Source organism: Furipterus horrens, unplaced genomic scaffold, assembly GCF_987537825.1.
Source record: "Furipterus horrens unplaced genomic scaffold, mFurHor1.1.pri manual_scaffold_3, whole genome shotgun sequence".
Lineage (NCBI taxonomy): Eukaryota > Metazoa > Chordata > Mammalia > Chiroptera > Furipteridae > Furipterus > Furipterus horrens.
The window spans coordinates 36,496,027-36,513,053 of record NW_028327173.1 but is presented as its reverse complement, the minus strand read 5'-3'; the positions used below and the strand labels follow the sequence as shown (position 1 = coordinate 36,513,053).

Below are 17,027 nucleotides of genomic sequence, written 5' to 3'. Positions count from 1 at the left end.
CCTTTTTTTTTAAGATTGTATTTATTTATTTTTTAGAGAGAAGGGAAGGGAAGGAGAGAGGGGGAGAAAAAGATCAATGTGTGGTTGCCTCTCATGCGCCAACTGGGGACCTGGCCCCAGGTATATGCCCTGACTAGGAATCGAACCAGCAACCCTTTGGTTCATAGGTCGGTACTCAAACCACTGGGCCACACCAGCCAGGGCTAACTTTTACAAAAGAAAAAATATCAGGGGGGAGGAGGGGATAAGGGGACTAAATGATAAAGGGAAAAAAAAAAATACTGTAAAGATTTTTTAAAGGGTCACTGGTTCAATTCCCAATCAGAGCACATGCCTGGGTTGTAGGCCAGGTCCCCAGTTGGGGGCGTGTGAGAGGCAACCACACATTAACGTTTCTCTCCCTCTCTTTCTCCCTCCCTTCCCCTCTCTCTAAAAATAAATAAATAAAACCTTTAAAAAAGAGATTTTTTAAAGAGAAAAATATCAGAAGAAATCCAACAAAATATTAATAGAGGTTAGCTTTGAAGGATAAAATATGGGTGATTTACAATATATTCTTTATACTTTTCTGTGTTTCCCACTTTCTACAACAAATACATGTTTCTAACATTCTTGTGATCTAGAAGAACAGGTTTTCTGCAAAAAGAGATTACTCTATGTTTTGTAAAGAGGAATGGCTCTTGTACCAGATCCCGGAGAAAAGCTTCCTTCTGAAGGTCACAGGAGATCCAGGGCTGTTCGTCAGATGTCAGGTGGGCTAGGATGCCTGCAGCAAAATAGCTGACTTCCATTTCTTTGCTATGGAGCAAGATGCTGATATGCTTCATCACATCTTTGGTCACCAGCTTGGAAGAGAGTTCTCTGACTTCAGCTATGTTGTTCTACAGGTCAAATGGAGCAGGAAAGAAAGGGAGAGTCAGGAACTGGTTCCTCTCCCTCTCCTAGTGCTCAGCTCAGATACATTCACAACACTCAGTCCTATCCCACTCCCCCTCAATTTCACCTAATACCCACAATCCCATCCCCTGATGAGTATGCTAGGTAATAACAAACCAGTCAATGAGCACTTACTAAGTGCCAGGCACTGTACCAGATAGACAAAAAATGTCTTTTTTATCTACCTTATTTCATCTTTAAAATAGTCGTACAAAAAAAATACGACACTCAGACCAAATTGTCAGGTTCACACTGCTAATACCTGGCTGAACTAGAATATAAATCCAGGCCTGATTCAAATACTTAATATTCTTGGGGACCTACTATATATTATACTTGCTTGAAGTTTAACAGTAACAATGAAAGGCAGGTGGTATTTTATTTTATTTATTCTATTCATTTTTTTATGTTGTGTTAACATATTGCCACAAACCTAGTTGCTTAAAACATATACACCTTTTTGTCTCTCACAGTTTTTGTGGGTCAAGAGCCCAGGCACAGCTCAGCTAGGTCCTCCACCTTGAAGTCACACAAGGCTGCAAAGTGCCAGCTGGGGCTGCGTTCACATCTAGCCCTAACCCAGCCCCAGATGACAACAGCTACTTGAGTGACTCCACAGGAGACCAGCATGACCATACAGCTGAACTGAATTCAAGCTGTTGACCCACAGATTCCTAAGTAAATAAAGTGGCTGCTGTTTTAGGTCATAGTCTGTTCATAGCAACAGATGACTAAGATATAATGGTATTTACTTTACAGGAATAACATGAAGATTAAACAAGTTAATGCATGTCGACTGCTTACAAAAGTGCCTAGCATATAGTAGGTACTACATAAATGTTAGTTTTCTGATTTTTAGTAATTAGAATTAATTTTTAGTAATTAGAATTAAAACAAAACCTTACCAAAAGGCCAAGTACTTTGCTTTGTATTGCTGACTCTGAAAAAGTCTGTCAAAGGAAGATGAAGGTTATTTTATCATAAAGAAAAGAACTTTTTACACATAAACTCAATCCTGAATTCCCACCTCCAAGACTTGGACAAAGATTGCCAATCCCTGATTTTCAATAAAGTGTTTGCAGACAGCTGGAGACTCATCTGTAAGATTCCAAAGTGCTTTCAAAGTGAACAAGAAGGTGACATCCTCTAAATTCTCAGTAGTCTTTTGTTTTACTATTGCTAGAAGTTCCTACAAACAAAGAGACAAAAGAGTTAGACACCCAAATGACTAACTCAATTCCAGTATAAGGAAAGCAACAGTTAAGAAAAGGTTTATATCAAAACTGGGTTCTACAACACAAACAAAGGAACTAAATAGAACAAAGAGCAGAATAGCAGTCAATAGGGGGGAGGGGAGAGGGAGAGAAGGGGGATAAGTAAGGGAAGGGATTAATTAAAGAGCCTGTATGAAAGACTCATGGACATGGACAACGGGGAGGGATATGATTGTGGGAGAGGGGGTGGGTTGGGTGGGGGAGAGAAATTGGGGGAAAAGGGGACAACTGTAATTGAAAAACCAAAAAAAAAAAAAAAAAACTGGGTTCTAAACTCAAGTTCTACACTTAAAGCTTTGTGATCCGTTTTTCTCTATAAAGTAAGTTACATCTATCTCCTAGGGTTTTTATGAGGATGAAATGAAAAATTAAAGTTTAATAGTCTGGTTCGTGGTGTTTGTTAATAAACCTCATAGTCAAGTACATATCAGCTTTCCATTTATTTATTTATTGAGAATATCTGGAAGTCAGACGCTTAATTCAGGTAAGAGAGACAGATAAAAAATAGTTTGTTTTTCTCAACTAAATAAAATAATTTTAAATTTTGATAAATGTTCTGAAAGAAACACATAAAAGAACTGACTTTAGAAAACGCGGGAGGGGGTAGCTTCCATACCAAGGTAGAACGTAAACTGAGACAGAAGAAAAAAAGCATGCTAGCCAGGTAAGAAATGGGAACATAGAGGAGGGAGGCAGGGGGAATATGACCAGCAATGAAAAAGTCTGCTGTCCCAAGTCACTGAGCAGGTCAGTATGGCTAGAAGATAACACTGATATTATCACCATTATGTCCTAATAGTATGAAGAAACCACTGGCTCTCTTTAACAGTTATTCCAACATACCATTTCAGATCAGAGGACTTCTGGTAATAGTTAAACTAGTATTTATGCTTTCTTTCAGGCATATTAAACTGTCATGTGAGCGGGAAAAAACAGCCTTTTTCAATTCACCAGCTAATGAAGATACATAAAGTATAACAGCACTAAATAAAGCAGAATGTCTGTTTTCAGAAGGAATGAGACATATCTCAAGTGTTTTACCCAACCAGGACAGAATGTATCAACAGAGCTCATTGCAAAAATAAAGCCGTGAGAGCCACGAGAATATAAGTGAGGCCCACAACACTGGTCGCATTCGTCTAGACAATAGGGTGAACGGCAGCAAAACAGGGACAGGCAGGAGTGAGACTGACCCTGAAAGCAATGACTGTGGCCAAGCCCATGCTTAGATAATCAACATATTTTATCTTAAAGATACTCAAAATAACTGAAATACAGCATTACTCCATGACAGATGCCTGTTTTTCAGACGATGCCAGTTTTCAGATGAAGAATCTGAGGCATAAAGGGGATAAGTAAATTATCTAAGGTCTTATGGCTCATGGCTGAAAATCTGGTTTGTTCTCATCTAAAGCCTTAACTACCTCACACCATTTCTCCAAGACTACAGTGCTATTCCTCCCTCTATGTCACTTTCAGTACCTGCTCTCTGTCAATATCAGTATCTTTCTCTCTCCATCTCTATCTCTATTCCTGTTACCATTCCCAACAACTTCAATGTTCTTCCATCACATCATCTTGGCAAAACTTCTACCTCAGTTAAGCCCTACTTCAAGCCCCACCAACAAACATCTGAATATTAAGACTGTGCTTGAGTCTCACTTTCCTTATCTCCCCACCGCCTTAAAATTTTTAAAAATATTTTATTTATTTATTTCTAGAGAGAGGGGAAGGGAGGGAGAAAGAGAGGGAGAGAAACATGGATGTGCGAGAGATACACCAATCAGTACCTGGCCTGCAACCCAGGCATGGGCCCTGGCTGGGAATCAAACCAGTAACCTTTTGGTTCACAGGATGGATTGTAGGTCCCCAGTTTGGGGAGGCTGGGGGTGTGAAAGGCAACCAAATGATGTTTCTCTCACACATCTATGTTTCTCTCCCTTTTTCTCCTCCCTTCCCCATCTCTCTGAAAAATAAATAAAATCTTTAAAAATCTCTCTCTCTCTCTCTCAAAGTTGTCTACGTTTCTCACCTCCCATTTGATCATCACTGTACTCCAATCAGGTTTTGTCTCACTACCCCACCTAAATAACACAAGTAAGATGACTAATAACTTCCAACTTGCCAAATCCAATGGTCAACTTTCTGTCCTCTTCTCACTCAACCACTCAATAGCACCTGACATGACTGCCCTATTTTTCTTGGAATATTTCTTAGATTCTAAGACACCACTCTTTCCTGGTTTCCCAACTCATTTGGGTTGCTCCTTTTCTATCTCCTTTTTTAGCTTCTCCTTTTCTTCCAACATACCTATTTCAGCCCTCTTCTTCTCCCTCTATATGCCCCACACTTTCTAGGTGATTGCCTCCCATGTCAGAACGGATTATTCAAATTATTTCTCTAGTCCTGTCCAGTTCTCTGAGCTGCACCCCATATATTAAACTGCCTACTTGACATCTCGAGCATCTAAGAAATTATCGATTCCAAAACCACTCTTGATTTTCATCCCCTAAACCTACGAGGTAGACAGCAAATACTCACAAGATTCCACTTATAACAGCAACGCAAAATGTAACAGCCTTAGGAATAACTGTAAGAAATATACACTACCAGCACTGGCTGATGTGGCTCAGAGGATTTAGCGCGGGCCTGTGAACCAAAGGGTGGCTGGTTCGATTCCCAGTCAGGGCACACGCCTAGCTTGTGAGCTAGGTCCCCAGTTTAGGGTTGCACGAGAGGCAGTCACACATTGATGTTTCTTTCCCTCTGCTTCTCCATCCCTTCCCCTCTCTCTAAAAATAAATAAATAAAATCTTTAAAAAAAGAAAAAAGAAATATACACTATCAAATAAAGAAAACATCCACATACTTCTGCGGGACAGGAAAGACTGAATAAATGGAGTAACATACACTATTCTCAGAAAGAATTAATATCAAAGATGTCAATTCTTCTATGTCAATTTATAAATTTAGCACAATCCCAAAGAAAACAAGGCTTTTCTAGATCTGGACAAGCCAATTCTGTTTTTCACATAGAAAACAAAGATAAGTGAAAGAAACCCAAGGAAAGATATAACTATTAGAGGATTTAAAAAGCTAGTAAATAAAGTTTGATAGCAACATTTAAACAGACATACAAATTAACACAACAGAACAAACTCAAGAAATAGATGCAAATACATATGGGAATTTAATATATAATAAAGATGGCAATGCATAACAGTGGAGCAAAGATAAATTATTCAATAAAGGATGCAGAGGCAACTGGGCAGACATTGAGAAGAAAAACTGACCCCTACATCTCAAAAAATTCCAAGTAAAGCAAATATTTACATGTTAAAATAAGTTTTAAAAAATAGATAAAAACACATGAAGTCTTTTTTAAAATAATCATAAACATTTTTAAATTATTGTATAGCAAAACATGCCACAAAGTATAAAAACAGCCAACTGAAAAATGCATGCATCACATTTCATAGTCAAAGATGTATTTCCTTAATATATAAAGAAATGTACTATGTATTTAAAAAAAGCCAACAACCCAAAAGAAAAACATAAAGACCATGAATAGATAGTTCCCAGGAACTACAATTCTTTTTTTAAGATTTTATTTATTTTTTAGGGGAAGAGGAAAGGAGGGAGAGAGTGAGAGAAATATCGACATGTGAGAAAAACACTGACTGGTTGCCTCTCACACGTCTTCAACAGGGGTCTGGGATCTGGCCCACGACCCAAGCAAATTGAACTGGAGACCTTTCATTTCGCAGACCAGTCCTAAATCAACTGAGCCACACCAGCCAGGAGAGCTACAATTCTTAAAAATAAATAAATAAATAATAATAAAATAAAATAAAATATAAGATAAAATAAAGGCTCAAGCTTCATCTTAAAATAAGTGCAAAATAAAACAATGTAATTTTTTAGTGAGCAACGTCAACATAATCATAATGTAAACACTAATACCTGATTTCTTAATATTGTGATATAAGTTTACTGTGGTTGGGGGAGGAAGTAATTTGTAGGGATATATGCAGGCGAGCCAAGTCCTTTACCATAGCAACAGAATCACTAGATAACATCTGAAACTAATAAATCAAGAATTTGCAAAACAACTCTTTTAAGTTACAGTTAGTAAATAAGCATTTATTTAGAGATAAAGAGGTAAACATCATAAGAGACAGTTATAACAGTAGAGAGTTAATTTCTTCTGAGGAACAGGTCTTATAGATGTTTCATTTTATAGGCCTTTTAAAATGATTTGATTTTATAAACTATGTTCATAAATTACTTTCACTGAAAAAAAAAAGTTATAAAAGTGACAATCAACCTACCTTAACTGCCATGATGAGCTCCTCTTTAAGTTGTGCTATTTGCTCTGGTGACAGCTACAAGCAAACAAAAAGCCGATAGTGAAATACCAGATCTCTATCAAAGCTCGATCAAGACTAAGCAGAGAGTGATCTTGCCCTTAGCAATGACATACCTGCAAGGCTAGAATAGAGGTGATGCTCACTGCCATTGTTTGCATCTTGGGGTTTTCATGCTTACAGAGCCACCTCATCACAAATTTGGCAGCATCAAACCTGAAAAGCAGTATTTTTTTCTCATAATAAAGTTTGTAGAACTGTATATGCGGAACGGAGAAATCACTTAGCCAACCCCAACAAATTCTGTAACAAAAGTAGTCTCAGCTTCTAAAGCCTCTGCTATGAAAACCAAAAATCACAGGCATTGTTCATGTCAGCCTGTGCTTGATTCTCCTGCTGTTGGCAGCAACTATTATAAATGAATCTGGGAGATTACAAAGGTCTCAAGAGGAATCCCTCTGGAATCTAGGATGAGGATTTTTAGAAAATGATATTATCAATAAAATAATGAAAACAATGACACATTTAGTTTAGAACAGTCTGTACTTCTTAAACTGGGCACTGCTTTATGTACTTTACAAATATCACTATATCTAATCCTCATAAGAGTTACTATTTTACAAACAAGAAAACTTATGGACAAATATAATAAAAGCGCCAAGACTTGAATCCAAGTATGTTTGATTCTCTGGAGCCCCTGATCTGACTACTCTGGAAAACATCTGCAGGCAGGTTACTTCTATTCACCTCTGTGGAAGTGGCTCAACAGAGCATTCTCCCCAAACACCTTATCCCAGTCTTAATCAGACACTTGCTAAGATTATAACCCAAAAAGCCAACAATGCTCAGAGTAATACGGGTCAGCTCCCCAAAATCAAATGACCAACTTTTTTACTTGCCTGTCAAATGGAACATCCACAAGAATCCTGGAATTGGTTAAGGAGAGAAGACAATTCTTCTGTAACTTTAAGGGAATAAAGAAAATTAATTCTGAGTAAATATGTACTCAATTCTAAGTAAAGGTTCTGAGTATTTGGAAGGGGCTACGTATGAACTCTTCTGTGTACTTGGCTCTCTCCAAGTTCTTCATTTAACCTTACCAATAAACTTGGTGACATGCACCTTTGCCTAAAGAACAATTACTCTTCCCTTTTTTGGCAAAGAGGGGTATATGTGGAGAATGGAGTGGCCTCATGTATGTCAGTCCCAAACAATTACCTGAAGCCTAGCCCACCTACTAAAGGACAAATGTCTTTACCATATCTCATACCTAACTATGCTAGAGCTTCTTTCTTCTACCTAAGATTGGTAGGGGCTGAACTGGGCCTTTATAGATAGGAAAGAAAAAGAGGCAGCCTCCTGGAAAAGCTATAGGAATAGAGAAATATAAATGTTTTTGAAGGGCCGTGAGTAGGCCAGTATGACAAAAGGATAATGTACGAGAGGTAGGGGTAGAAACCTGAAACACCAACAGAGCCTAGGCAGTAAGATAAACAAGTGAAGAGAACCGAGTGCCAAACAACAGGGCAGTGGTAGGAATTATGGCCAACTGGAGAATCCATGCCCTCTTTTTTTCCTTTTTTTTTTTTAATTGTTGTTCTATTACTTCATGCCCTCTTATCAGGGCAGTTGTTATTCATCTCTGATGACTGCTACACAGGAATTAAGACTGAATTGAGAGCCCTGGCTGGTGTGGCTTAGTGGATTGAGCGCCAGCCTGTGGGCCAAAGTGTTGCCAGTGCAATTCCCAGTCAGGCCACATGCCTGGGTTGCGGGTTGGGTCCCCAATTGGGGATGCACGAGAGGCAACCAAACATTGATGTTTCTCTTCCTCTCTTTCTCCCTCCCTTCCCCTCACTCTAAAAAAAAAATAAATATATATTTTTTAAAAGACTGAATTGAGAAGGATCTTCCAACATTTTAAGAAAGAGGGACATAAAAAAAATATTTAAATGAGGGAAAACCACCTCCCTATTGTATTTTTCAAAATCGGTTTCCAGCCCTGGCTAGTGTGGCTCAGTGGGCTGGGCATCATCCCGCAAACCGAAAGGTTGCCAGTTGATTCCTGGTCAGGATATGTGCCTGGGTTGTGGGCCAGTCCCTGTGTTTCTCCCTCTGTTTCTCCCTCCTTTCCCCTCTAAAAATAAATGAAATCTTTAAAAACAGAACAAAATCAATTTCCAATTTAAATACACACAATTAGTTTGACAAATTTATATAGCTGAGTAACCACTATCTCCCTTCCAACATGACCCCCACCCACCACCACCACAATCAAGAAAAAAACTTTGTCACCCCAAAGAATTCCACTTTGTCCCTTCTAATCAATCCTGACCTCACAAACCCTAGCCCTAGAAAAATTACTCTGTCATCACAAGTTAATCTGTTCTAAGTTTCCACATAAATGGAACCATATAGTATCTACTCTTTGTGTCTGGTTTATTTTGCTTAGCATATGATGTTTTTGAGATTCATCTATATACTTCAATCAATACTGCATTCCTTTGTACTGCCAGATAGTATTTCCTCATATGAATATATCACAATCTGTTTATCTATTCACATGTTGTTGGACATTTGGTAAATTTTCAGTTTTGGGTGATTATGAATAAAGATATTATGAACATTTGTGTACTAGTGTTTATGTGGATATATGCTTTCATTTTCCTATAAGTAGAATGACTGGGTAGTACAGAAGGGTATGTCTAACTTTTAAAGAAACTATAATACTGCTGAACTGGTAGTTGTATCTTAACATCATTAAATGACAATTTCAGATGCTCCACATCCTTACCAATACTTCGTATTGAGAGTCTTTTAATTTCAACCAGTTTAGGGATTGTGTAGTAATAATTCATTGTGGTTTTAATCTACACTCCTTTATAACTGAAGATACTAAGCATCTTTTCATGTGCTCATTTGCCATCTGCATATCTTCTTTGGTGAAACGTCTTTCCAAATTTTTTGGCTTTTCTAAAAATTGGTTTGTCTCATGTTACTGAATTAAGAGTTGGTTAGAGTATCGTCCAGATATGCCAGGGTTGTGGGTTCAATCACCAATCAAGGTACATACAAGAATCAACCAATGAACGCATAAATGAGTCAAACAACAAATTGATGTTCCCCTCTCTCTCACTTACTCTCTAAAATCATTAAAAATAAAAAGAAACCTACAACAAGAAATAAATAAAAATAAAATATCTTTTAAAAAAAGAGTACTTGATATACTAGATAAAAGACTTTTGTCATATATATAGGGTAGGGTAAAAGCAGGTTTACAGTTGTTTGTATGGAAAATAATGCAATAATTAGTAAGTAATAATCAAGGATAAACTGTTTCATGTGCTCAAAACTGTAAATCTACTTTTTCCCTATCCGGTAAAATTAAATCTTTCCCAGCCCATGGATTACCTTTTCATTTTTTAATGTTTTCAGTGTGTCTGAGTTTAATTCTTTTTAATTCTAATTTATCTTTCTTTTATGGTGTGTTTTTCTGCATTCTAAGAAAACTTTGCCTACTATAGGGTCACAAATATTTTCTCCTATGTTTTCTTCTAGAAGTTTTATGGTTTTAACTTTATATTTAAATCTAAGATTCAATTCAATTTGATTTGCACATATAATGTAAAGCCTACAAGGATGTAACAAAAGTGTTAATAGATGTTTCTGGGTAACTGGTTTCTGAGAAATTTTAACCATATTGTTTATCCATATTTCCTATTTTTTCTATAACAAAAAAATTCCTTATCTAGTCTCTCTTGTTCTTCATTCTCTCTCTCAGGTAGGATGAAAAATCAGAACTAAATAATATAGTTTTCATATATTTGTCCCAAAGTAAGAAGCAGAATTAAGTATTTAATTTAAATTACCTGCTGGTAATTGGGGAAATTTTTCAGAGCCTTGAAAAGTAGACAGGTGACCTCTGACAGCAGACGAACAGGCATTCCTCTGGCCAGGCCCTGGCGTGTTAAGTTGAGGGCACAAGCACTGGCTGTGAACTGCACTGGCAAATCCAATGGATGATTCCTCATTCCTATAGCCACAAGCTTAAGATAAACTTGTTGTTAGTGGCTTATGACAACATTAGCATTCTTTATACCGTCTTGTGTTAGCAAAAATATTTGCTCATTGGGAGAGATTATCCCTATCCTCGGCATTTATTTTTAGAATACCAGCAATACCTTCTAATCCAAATGCAGCCATTAAATAGCTGTGTGACTTCAGGCAAGTCACTTACCTTCTCTGGACCACCGTTTTCTTATCTGTGACTTCATAATCATTTACTCAGGCCCATTCCATAAAAGGCATTGTCAAACATGAATCACTTATACCCTTCCTTAGCATAAAACCTTGTGAGAGAAATAGGTATGTAAACAAGTAACGTTGTAGGGGTAGGCAGGGTTGGGGGGAGCAATGGGGGAAAAAGTGGGACACCTGTAATAGAAAAACATTTAACAAAACAAAAAAACAAACAAGTAACATTGTAAAAGATGTCAAAACATGAAACAAACAAACAAAAAGCACCGTAAAAAATGTATAACATACTGCCTAAGGTAGTTATGGAGGGAGCAATTATTTCTAACATATCAAAGAGCTTAATTCTAAGAGCACATTTAGGCAAGGGTCTCAGGTAGGATATCAGAAGTAGATGGAGGTGGGGGTAGGAAAGGGGAAAGTGATAGGGAAAAACACAAGGTGGACAAAGGGATGGAATCCACCAACAGAGGAGGAAGAAACCTGAATCTGAAAAGTGGTAAACATAACATCAGAACGCTACATGGAAGACTTAGAACACAAATGTAAAAAGAAGGTGTTGTGCCACACTTAGACCATACCTGCTCTAACATTAAGGAAGAATGTGATCTGTTTTGTCTATGAAGTAGGGATAATCATCCCTACCCATCTCAGTGACAGGTCTGCTGATACTCACATAACCATGATTTTAAGAGACTAGAGACCCTCACCCTGACAGCTGCATGAACTCATGGAGGCTAGAGACAGACCTGGGATACATTTACTTTTACTATGGAAAATTAAAATGACTCTTTCTACACTGCTAAACTACTCTTAGGATTTCATTAGGTTAGCATTATCTGCAACTTAAAAGATGTAGAAACCAAAAGAAACATGATTTTCAAAAATCAGATTCTTAGATATGAAAAGAACTTTTTGAACATCTAATTTAATCTTCTTATAGAAGGGAAACAAAGGTCTTGAGTTTTTTTCTTAATATAGTACTGCTTTTAAATTATGAATTAAATCTAATCTCCATGGTACAAAAAGTCATTATTTTTAGTGAACTTCAAAGAATTACAAAAAAAAAAAAAAAAAAAAAGACAAAGTGACTTTAAGACTTTATTTTCACATTTCAGTTAAGTAATTGCACTTTTCTTTCCCAAACTACTTAATACTTCCAATTAAATTTAAAATAAATTCACCCTTCCATAAAGCAAAGCAAGGTCTGGCCCTATTAATACTGGTAATTTTACTTCACTTACAAAATACTTTAAATGGGAGATTTGGGCACCTTCAGTTATTGTTATTTTGTTCTGTTCTTATTGGTGATACTGTTACTGTTTTCTTTCAGAAAAACCAGATGTTAAGAGTTTAAAGAGTAAATGAATAAATAAATAGACAACATTTAGGGCAAAGTGAATTCATGTTTATAGATAAATAAGTCCTATTTAGCAGAATAGTGCCAACGTCCTATTATCCCCTTCTCAAGCTGAATGTAAAAATCGGGGGAAGGCGGGGTTAGGAGGGTTCGAGCAAAAAAGGAGAAGAACTGATGTCACAGACAACAATGTGGTCACTGCAGGGAAGAGGGGGGGGTGGAGATGGCAAAGGGCATGGGGGGGATAAATGGATATAAAGGCATTTTGATTCTCCATAGAATGAGGTATTCAAGTTACTGTATTAAATGTGTCTAGAGGACAAGTTTAATTGAATCAAATAAGAAGTAATAATAAAAACTACTTTTCTGAGGTATACTTACTTACCTTTAAAATAGCAGGCATGGTTACCTGCATTGAAAACGTCTCTGTAAAGAGCCTGTAGAGGGCTTCCTTCATAAAACAGGACCTGTTTCTGTACTGGCTCAATGCTTCTGAAATCTGAATTATATTGGCTCCTCCAGCAACCTGAAAAGCAAAGACGTTACCAATAGGTTTCACTGTATATCTGCAAGCACAGGCTTTAAGGGCCTCAAATGTCTGAAACAATAATAAGTGTCCAATTAAATTTTCCAGGTGCTACTTTACAAAGTTGCTCTCATTCAGTCATAATTCTAAGTAAATGTTCTCCTCAACCTCCTTTTGACAGATGGGTCCAGAGAGACTAAGTATGCTGCTAAATGTAACAAACCAACTAAGTAGAGAAGCCAGACTCAAATACCATTCTCCCTATAACTATATTACAGTGAACATCTCAACTGAATGAGTAGCATGTAAATTTTTAAACCACCAGTAACCATGAATGCATGTCTTCTAAGTACTCAATAAAACAAAGACAATAAAAGACAAAAAGCCTGGCTGCTGTGGCTCAGTGGACTGAGTGTCAGCCTGCGAGCCAAGTGTCGCTGGTTCAATTCCCAGTCAGGGCACATGACTAGGTTGCACGTCAGGTCCCCGGTTGGGGGCACAAGTGAATGTTTCTTTCCCTCTCTTTCTCCTTTCCCCTCTCTCTAAAAATAAATAAATAATTTTTAAAAAAGACAAAAAGGCCACAGAAAATAACTACAATGAAAAAGGAGTTGACCTTTTTTAGTAGTATTGTTTTTACTTGTTTATTTATTTAATATTAATGTAATTCTTCCTTGCTACCACTGAAATATAATTTCAAAAAGTCTATGGTACCCTCCTGATCCAAACCATAAGATCAAGTAATGTAAATGAAACTAGACATGACCCAGTTCTCAGTCTTCTTGGGTAGTGAAGGAAAAGGAAGAGGAAGAGAGGGAGGAGAAGAGGAAGGGAGGGGGGAAGGAAGGAAGAAAAGAAGGGAGGGAGGGAGGGAAATTTCAGGATCATGAAAAATGAAAAGAAAAATAAGCTCTTCTTCACTTCACCATGCCCAAGTAATTAACATCATCATCCACTGAAGAAATCTCAATCACTAAATCGATAGGAGTGCCTTTTAATTAGGACCCCACAAAGGCCAATAAATAAAAAGATACAAATCAATTCCATGAAAAGTTCCTGTAAGAACATTTTTTAAAAAGCTGAAGTTCTTCCTATAAACCAACAAATGAGAAGGAAACTGTTAACACAGCAGTTTAAATGGAATTAAATATTCTCAATTAGCATTTTGGGATGTGAAAAAAAAAAAACACATAGAAAGATGATGGATTCATTAAATTCAGGAAAGAAAAAGACAAAATCCTATTAAATGTAAAAACTAAGTTACAAGGTGCTCAAAGAAGGATTTAAATTAAAATTTACTAAGAAATGTAAAAAAAAATGAAATTTTTAAAAGTAAAAAAAGTAAGATTGAGTGTTGATATCAAAAAAAGGCAAAGATCCAACATACATATGAAGTTCCTCGGCGACAAATGAACTAATACTTAAAACTACCATCAAGGGGAAGTTTTCAGAGATATAAAAAGACCTGATTCACTACACTGAAAGAACCCACCAAGTTACCTGGGGTATAATGTGCTACCTACTCTCAAATGGTTCTTAAAAAATTGTGTGTATAGAGAGCAGATATGACAATCCAAATGTAGCAAAATGTTTCAAATTAGTAATTGGCAAGTTAAAAATTATTTTGAAACAATTTTTAAAGTATTATACATTCATATGTGGAGTTTGATAAACAAGCAAAACAGAGACTCATGGAAAGACAGCAGGCTGACAGCTGTCAGGGGAAGCTGGGGGCTGGGATGGTAGAAGGACTGAGCATAAGAGAAAGAACTCAGGGACAAGGACAACAGGGGACGGGGGAAGGGAAGGTGGGGGAGGGTATGGGGGAACAAATGGTGATGGAGAAAAGTAAATGGATATTAATAAATACGTGAATAAAAAGTATTATACATACATCAACTGACCAAGGACCCACAAATTATTAAGAATCTAAACAAAGGCTATATTCTAGGTGGGCAGCTTTGGGGTGGGGGCTGTGCAGTTAGTGGGTGGAGGGACTGAGCAAAAAGGAAAAAAGGACTCATGGACATGGACAGAAATGTGGTGATTGCCGGGGCAGCGGGATATAAGGAGGATAAATGGTAATGAAAAAAAATACAATAGAATGTTTTGTGATCATTCAGATGTAAGAGGTGAAACAAAGGATAAGCCACAGCAAGAGCCCTGGCTGGTGTGGCTCAGTGGGTTGGGTGTTATCCCACAAACCCAAGAGGCACTAGTTCGATTCCTGGTTGCTGACCAGTCCCTGATTGGGAGTGTGTGATCAATGCTTCTCTCCCTCTCTTTCTCCCTCCCGTCCCCTCGCTCTAAAAGTAAATAAATAAAATCTTTAAAAAAAAAAAGACCAAACAGGAGACCAGATAGATAGCTGTTGGCTTCCTCTCTCCTCAGCTTCCTGGAGATGCTATTATAGAACAATCCTCCTAAGGGATCTGTGTTACACTCCACCAGTGGATCAATGAGAATTTCCTAGCAAATGAAAATGTTCCATGGTTTTTAATACTAACACTGGGTGCCCTTTCTGCCCATTTAATTTTTTCTAATTTACTAAAATATATTTAACATACAATATTATGTTAGTTTCAGGTGTATGACAGTTATTCAACATGTATATACCTAATGAAGTGATCATCACAATAAGTCTAATAAACCATCTGACAGTATATAAAGTTATTAGCATAATACTGACTATATTCTCTATGCTGTACATTATATTCCTTGACTTATTTATTTTGTAACTGGAAATTTGTACCTCTTATTCACTCATTTTAAAGTAATTAAGTATGTACATATTTCCAATTTTAACTTGGGGTGAAAGAATTTACACATTTATTCTGTTTCAAGGCTTTTACTAACATTTAATTTTATCTATTTTAATGTAAGCAAACTTTTTTATCAACCCGAACAACAAAAATACTTAGTATATTTTGCATCTAATTTGCAAGATAGGTATTTCTATTAAGTAAAAGGTTTTCTAAAACACACCTTTTAAACTTCCCATAACTTACACTCCACATAAGGCTGCATTAAGTAAGATCTTTGAAGATCTTTATAGTTCCTTAGTAATGGGAAGATTGTGGTCTCTCCTCTCCATCTCCCAATATCCAACACTACACATAATGCATAATTTAAAACTTTCAATATAAACTATGATGCCATATATTCCTGATAAGTTTACTGAAACAAAACTTCCCATTTTCTGTTGCTGTACCTGCCTTGGTAGTTAGCATCTTAACTACAGTCCAGCACTTGTCCCATATTATTGTATTCACCAAGTATTTGAGTGCTAAAATCTATTTTTTTATAACTGTAATCTTTGGATCACTGTGATATTAAACACTATTAATCTTAAACAGGCTTAGATGTACATTCTTGATAAACGATTCTCTACTATACATATTTAATTTGAAAGTTCAAACTATATCTCTATTTCAAGCCTAATGATGTAACTGGTAGCTTCCATCTTCATTAGAAATGCCAGAAAATTAAGAGGACTTTAATATACAACAATTGCTGTTTTCAAATTAAAGGAGTAAGATGTAAAAACAACTAATGACTACAAATCACTTTACTCTCTCATCCTAGGATGAATTACATAAGGTGTAATCATAAAGCGTTCTTTTTAAGCAGTGCTTCTGAACTTTGGCTGTCCATTGGAATTACTGGGAGCTTTTAAAATCTTGTCCACCCAAAAGGACTCATGGACATGGACAACAGTGTGGTGACTGTGGGGTTACGGGGATATAAGGGGACTAAATGGTAATGGAAAAAATAAAAATAAATAAAATAATAATATAAAATAAGATCTTATCTTGACATTCAGGCCATATCCCAAACCAATTAAATCAGAATCTGTCAGGGATGGGTCACAAGTATCAGTATATTTAAAAGATTCCAAAGTGATTAAAATGTACAATTAAGAAAAAGAAGCAATGTTTTAAAAAAGAAGTATTTTTAACATAAATATTTAAATATATGTGGCTTTAAAAATAGCACCATGAGAGGCTATAAACTTCTTCCAACAACATTCAAAACTTTTTTTTAAAGATTTTATTTATCTTTAGAGAGAGGGGAAGGGAGGGAGAAAGCAAGGGAGAGAAACATCAATGTGTGGTTGCCTCTCACACGCCCCCAACCAGGGACCTGGCCCATAAGTCCAGGCATGTGCTCTGACTGGGAATCGAACCAGTAACCTTTTGGTTCGCAGGCCGGTGATCAATACACTGAGTCACAACAGCCAGGGCCAAAACTTTTTCAAAGGCTCTTTTAGAATTGTTTTGTGTCATACCTTCACTAAAAATTATGTTAAC

General features: G+C 36.7%; 1 protein-coding gene across 1 annotated transcript in view; it reads right to left on the bottom strand.

Annotated features, from left to right (window-relative positions):
* Positions 1 to 17,027, bottom strand: part of ZYG11A (zyg-11 family member A, cell cycle regulator) — a 39,302-nt gene that overhangs the window by 9,348 nt on the left and 12,927 nt on the right. Inside the window, exons 4-11 of the mRNA XM_090268271.1 lie at positions 12,577 to 12,717; positions 10,447 to 10,623; positions 7,477 to 7,541; positions 6,694 to 6,793; positions 6,542 to 6,595; positions 1,964 to 2,125; positions 1,842 to 1,886; positions 687 to 881 (exon numbers count right to left, since the gene is read on the bottom strand). Coding sequence (XP_090124397.1) covers positions 687 to 881; positions 1,842 to 1,886; positions 1,964 to 2,125; positions 6,542 to 6,595; positions 6,694 to 6,793; positions 7,477 to 7,541; positions 10,447 to 10,623; positions 12,577 to 12,717 — 939 coding nt within the window. The remainder of the gene's footprint in view (positions 1 to 686; positions 882 to 1,841; positions 1,887 to 1,963; positions 2,126 to 6,541; positions 6,596 to 6,693; positions 6,794 to 7,476; positions 7,542 to 10,446; positions 10,624 to 12,576; positions 12,718 to 17,027) is intronic.